Here is a 6,000-nt window from a genome sequence, read left to right on the forward strand (position 1 = left end):
GTCCTCCAACTTTCAATTAACATAAATTGGATCCTTCACGTATTATGTAAGTCTAATTCGGTCCTCCAACTATTAATTAACATAAATTGCATCCTTCACGTATTATGTAAGTCTAATTCGGTCCTCCAATTACTAATTAGCATCACTTTCCTCCTTTGATTATTAGTGAAATAAAATTTCGTCCTCCAACTACTGTTTTGCGTAAATTTCATCCTTCCAGTTTCTGGAAAGTTACATTTGGTCCTCCAACTACTAATTAAAATCAATTTCATCCTTCAGGTATCAGGAAAGTCGAATTTGTCCTCCAACTATTAATTAACATAAATTGCATCCTTCACGTATTATGTAAGTCTAATTCGATCCTCCAACTACTAGTTAGCATCACGTTCATCCTTCACATATCAGACAAGTCCAATTTGGTCATCAAACTTTCAAATAAAATAAATTTCATCCTTCAGGTATTAGGAAATTCCAATTTGGTCCTCCAACTATTAATTAACATAAATTGCATTCTTCCAGTTTCTGGAAAGTTACGTTTGGTCCTCCAACTACTAATTAAAATCAATTTCATCCTTCACGTATCAGGAAAGTCCAATTTGGTCCTCCATCTTTAAATTAACATAAATTGCATCCTTCACGTATTATGTAAGTCTAATCCGATCCTCCAACTATTAATTAACATAAATTGCATCCTTCACGTATTATGTAATTCTAATTCGGTCCTCCAACCACCGTTTTACATAAATTTCATCCTTACAATTTTTGGAAAGTTAAATTTGGTCCTCCAACTTTAAATTAACATAAATTGCATCCTTCACGTATAATGTAAGTATAATTCGGTCCTCCAACTATGAATTAACATAAATTGCATCCTTCATGTATTATATAATTCTATTTCGGTCCTCCAACTACCGTTTTACATAAATTTCGTCCTTCCAGTTTCTGGAAAGTTACATTGGGTCCTCCAACTACTAATTAAAATCAATTTCATTCTTCACGTATCAGGAAAGTCCAATTTGGTCCTCCAACTTTAAATTAACATAAATTGCATCCTTCATGTATTATGTAAGTCTAATTCCGTCCTCCAACTACTAATTAGCATCACTTTCATCCTTCATGTACAGACAAGTCCAATTTGATCCTCAAACTTTCAAATAACATAAATTTCATCCTTCATGTATTAGGAAAGTCCAATTTCGTCCTCCAACTATTGATTAACAAAAATTGCATCCCTCCAATTTTTGTAAAGTTAAATTTGGTCCTCCAACTACTAATTAAAATCAATTTCATCCTTCATGTATCAGGAAAGTCCAATTTGGTCCTCCAACATTATATTAACATAAATTGAATCCTTCACGTATTATGTAAGTCCAATACGGTCCTCCGACTACTAATTAGCATCACTTTAATCCTTCGATTATTAGTGAAATAAAACTTCGTCCACCAACTATGTTTAACATTAATTTTATCATTAATCTAACAGTAGGTCCAATTTGGTCATCCAACTATTCTGTACAGCCAATTTAATCCTTCCAGTTTAAGAAAAGACCAATTCAATCCTCCAACTATCTTTTTACATAAATTTCATCCTTCAACAATTTGAAAATTTAATTTGCTCCTCCAACTTATAGGTAAAATCAAGTTCATCCTCAAACTAGTAATTAACAAAAATTTAATCCTCGAACTATTTCTTTACATAAATTTCATCCTTCAACTATTCGGTGATTTTAATTTGTTCCTCCAACTATTAATTAACATCAATTTGATCCGTCAACTACTAGAGAAGTCCATTTTCTTCCTTCAACTATTAGAAAAGTCCAGGTTGGTCACCCAACTATACATTAACAACAATTGCATCCTCCATCTATTATCAACATTTGGTTTGATCCTCCAACTATGATTTTAGGTTAATTTCATCCTAATCTATTTTATAAGTTCAATTTGATCCTTGAACTATTAGTTAACAAAAATTTCATCTTCTAACTATTTGGTAAGTATAATTTGACCCTTCAACTATCCATTTAATTATAATTTCATCTTTCAACTATTTGGTAAGTATGATTTTATCCTCCAACTATTCATTTACATATAATTTCATCTTTCAACTATTTGGTAAGTATATTTGATCCTCCAACTATTCATTAAAATCAATTTCGTCCTTCAAATATTAGGGAAGTCCAAGTGGGTCATCAAACTATTAATTAACATAAATTTCGTCCTTCTATTACTACAAAAGTAGAATTCGGTCCTCCAACTATTAACTAACATACATTTCATCCTTCAATTATTAGGGAACCATCCTCCAACTATTATAATTAACATTAGTTTTCATCCTTCATTTACAAGGGAAGTCCAATTCGCTACTTCAACTATTAATTAACATTAATTTAATCCTCCAATTGTTGAGTTGAATTCTGTCCTCCAGCTATTGTTTTACACAAATTTCATCCTTTGACTATTTGTTGAGTTCAATTCAGTCCTCCACGTACTAATTAACATCAACTTCATCCTTCGCGTTATTAGAGAAGTCCAATTTGATCCTCCAAAATATAACCCAGTCCATCTAAACCCAGCCCAACAGTGGCCGAGCCCAAATTACAAATCAGTCCATCTAAACCCAGCCCAATATAAAACCCAGTCCATCTTGGCCCAGCCCAATATAAAACCCAACCCAATACACAACCCAGTCCATCTAAACCCAACCCAATGTAAAACCCAGCCCAACAGTAATATAACCTAGACAAAAACTCAGCCCAAACTTAACCCAAACCCAAACTAATACCCAGCTCAACAGTGACCTGAACCCAAATTAAAGCCCAGCCATCACTGAACCCCGCCCATCTGTAACCATTTATGATTAAAATTCCCCATCTGTTAAACTAGGGTTTCACACTCCTCTCCCATCTCAGTCTCAGCAAAAATCCCAGCTGTAGCCGCTTCACAATGGTTGCTGCAAAGAAAACTGTACTGCTCTCGCTCTGTCTTTCATCTGATCTTGATCTAGTTTTGATTTTCGGTGTACTTCCAAATCTAAACCTTTATAATTCTTTTCTTTTTCTGATTCTTTTTGTTTTCCAGAAAAAGACTCATGAGAGCATCAATAACAGGCTCGCTCTTGTTATGAAGAGCGGAAAGTATACCCTTGGTTACAAGACCGTACTCAAAACTCTCCGTAACTCCAAAGGTTTTTCTTTTTTTGAGTGATTGAAATCATACTTTATTTGTTTGTTATATTTAAGTTTTTGTAAATTTGATTTCTTTGTTTAATGATTTTGGGGGAATTAATGATGATAGGGAAACTGATACTGATATCGAACAACTGTCCACCACTGAGGAAATCTGAGATCGAGTACTATGCCATGCTTTCAAAAGTTGGCGTACACCACTATAATGGAAGTAAGCTTTAGTTCTTAAATCATTTTTAAAGGTTTCTTGAATTTACCTTTGATTAATGCCATTCAGTTTCTTATTAGAACTTCATTTATCCTCTGCACTGATTTGTCGGCTATTATTTAAGTTTTTGTTTGAGCTGATTGTTGTGGATTTTCTTTCCTAACGAGGAAAATACTTTAATCTAAGCATACCGCATCCCTGGGATGTTCTGTAGTTTGGAAAAGGTACTTAGTTCTTATAAGTTGACTAATCGGTTACCTAAGGCGTAGTTGAAGGCCTAACTTTTTTCTTCCCAATTAGGTGCAATTGGATATAGCATCGTTTTATACTGATATAGCTATCTTAAACGTGTGCTGTGCTGTGGTGAAATGTGCCATGTTTCTGCTGTGTGTTTGGATTGTAAGATTAAGCTATGGGCTCTTGTGATGGTGAGATCTGATCAGTTTTACCAAGTCAATTAAATGTCTAGTTTTCAATTATAACAAATTGCTTATACAAGGTTTTGGATGGTTAAAGCAATGAATTTCCAATCCTTATCCAGATCAATTAACTTTTTAAACTAAGAAGTGTTTGATGTATCTGTAATATTCTGAAAATCGCGTGCCAGTGTATCTGACATATGTGGTGTTGGACACATGTATTCGTATCAGTGCATCATAGGAGACTGATTTCAAATAATAGCTAGCATTCTCTAGGAGAATGATTTCATATAAATGCTATTGATGACAAGTGAAACATCCCCATTAATTTGGTTATTGAGTAAATTATTTACATGCTAACTTTGGCAAATGATGATAGGACTTGTATCCTTAATCTCTTCTCCAAATTTTCTTGAACATATTTGAATGCCATTTCACAAATAAAGCTTACTTAACATGGTCTGAGTGAAGAAGAGTCCAGTATGGAAGGGTGGGGTAAACCTTTTGAAGCAGATAACAGCCTGCATAGTGTGAGCAATTAATGTATCTTAAGGTCTGTACTTGAGATGAGAAATCAGTATTCTTGTTGTTTGAGAACTGTACTTGAGATAAGAATTCGTAACTTATTGTTTTGCCTGGCTTGTGCTGAAGTGTCTTCTTTTGCTGTCTTCTTGCTAGATAATGTTGACTTGGGAACTGCCTGTGGCAAATACTTCCGTGTTTCTTGCCTAAGCATTATTGATCCAGGTACCTCAAATTTATGTTGCTTTAGTTTTCTTCCCCATCATTTATGTCATCGTGACTATACTTTTACTTCTTTGCAATTCAGGTGACTCGGACATCATTAAGTCACTGCCTGGTGAACACTGAGAGGATTTTTTTCTTTGTTGTATCGGTTATTTTGGACTTGAAGAGTTTCCTTTTTCTAAATGTTAGTATAGAACTCTCCAGGTTTTTAAAATTTAATCTATTTTTTAGTTTTGGTTGTTTTCATTGCTCTAGCAAACACAGTTTTGGTGCCTATCAATTCACACTTCATGATGCTGTAGTAGATGTGCAATTTCTTCATGATGCCTAAGCATGATTTGCATCTTGTTTGCTGTCTAATATTAAGAATCAGAATCTCAAATGATATTATTATATGCCTTGGGGGAATACGCCTGTGATTTAAAGTGAATGACCATTCAAAGAATGTAAGGATAATATTAATTTTTGTTTTTGTATTTTTTCGCTTTAAAATAACGACCGATATTACTTTTGGTATGTCGAACTAGTTGAACAGCATGAGAGGGTTCTGTCCAGGAACTAGGCATAGATCAAACTTTTTTGGATGTTTTCTGAAATGTTTCTAATTATTTTTAGTTGTAGCGTAGGGGCATTGCTCCCGCACCCAACCTATTCAGGGTCCCTGACAAACAAATAGTGAATTACAACCTGCAAGGCTAATGCCATCACTTCTCTCTCCGTTCCGTTCGATGAGCTCCGCTCTTCTCACTCCACTCCGGCATCGGCTATTTCGATCAAGTTAACTTATGTTTCACTCTATATGAATCACATACACAACAAAGATTATTTGTGAGAATTAAAAACATGCAGAATAATGTGAAAGGGTGAAAAATAAGTCTTTTCTACAGGACGCAGAAAAACGTTTTGGTTAAAATAGTTCTTTAAGTATCTCCCACATATTGTGTGCATATTCAAATTATTGGGCTCACTTTGTAGGGATCTTAGGTCGACGATTCTAAGATTTTGGTAGGATTGAGAATGGGTCGACGACTAGGTTAGTTGGAAGAAACTCTGAGCCAAAGGTGGGATGTAGGATTTGATTCCGGGAGTTGAGAAAGTTTAATTAGTCTTCAGTGGCTACAAAGGCAGGGAGTCCGCTTACAAATGGCGACTATCTGGATGATAATGGTTCCAAAAGTAAATATATTTGGACAAGTCCTTCCTTGAAGATATAGCTATACCTTCTTGTTTTTTCCTGTGGAAAAGTATCCTGTTGGGACATGAGTTGATTCTAAGGGTGGTCAAATGGAGGGTTGGAGGTGGAACAAGGATTAATATCTATGATAACCCATGGTTGCCATGTGCTCATTCCTGTAAACCTATCTCTAGGCTGAACGGGGGTTAGTTCTAGTTCTAGTTCTAGTTCTAGTTCAAGTTCAAGTGCTAGTGCAAGTGCAAGTGC

General features: G+C 34.9%; 1 protein-coding gene across 4 annotated transcripts; it reads left to right on the forward strand.

Moving 5' to 3' along the window:
• The first annotated feature begins 2,836 nt into the window (after positions 1–2,836).
• On the forward strand, positions 2,837–5,445 carry LOC111409078 (60S ribosomal protein L30-like). Of its 4 annotated transcripts, none has more exons than XR_002705421.1 (6): positions 2,837–2,964; positions 3,079–3,184; positions 3,295–3,396; positions 4,491–4,559; positions 4,642–4,743; positions 5,175–5,445. XR_002705421.1 is itself a non-coding variant. In XM_023038982.1 (5 exons), exons 1-5 carry the CDS (start codon positions 2,944–2,946, stop codon positions 4,680–4,682), a joined length of 339 nt encoding a protein of 112 aa, XP_022894750.1. In that variant the 5' UTR covers positions 2,837–2,943; the 3' UTR covers positions 4,683–4,954. The 4 variants fall into 4 exon arrangements, 1 of the variants encoding a protein (XP_022894750.1); XR_002705419.1 differs by having other exon boundaries at positions 5,186–5,445; XR_002705420.1 differs by having other exon boundaries at positions 5,216–5,445.
• Positions 5,446–6,000: the final 555 nt, after the last annotated feature.

Source organism: Olea europaea, chromosome 14 (genome assembly GCF_002742605.1).
Source record: "Olea europaea var. sylvestris chromosome 14, O_europaea_v1, whole genome shotgun sequence".
Classification (NCBI taxonomy): Eukaryota; Viridiplantae; Streptophyta; class Magnoliopsida; order Lamiales; family Oleaceae; genus Olea; species Olea europaea.

What these genes read in the sequence shown, in the direction of transcription:
- LOC111409078 (XM_023038982.1), top strand. Translation starts at nt 2,944, where the DNA reads ATGGTTGCTGCAAAGAAAACT. An exon ending in AACTCTCCGTAACTCCAAAG is followed by an intron (nt 3,185 to 3,294) that starts GTTTTTCTTTTT and finishes TAATGATGATAG; the next exon opens with GGAAACTGATACTGATATCG. An exon ending in CCTAAGCATTATTGATCCAG is followed by an intron (nt 4,560 to 4,641) that starts GTACCTCAAATT and finishes TTTGCAATTCAG; the next exon opens with GTGACTCGGACATCATTAAG.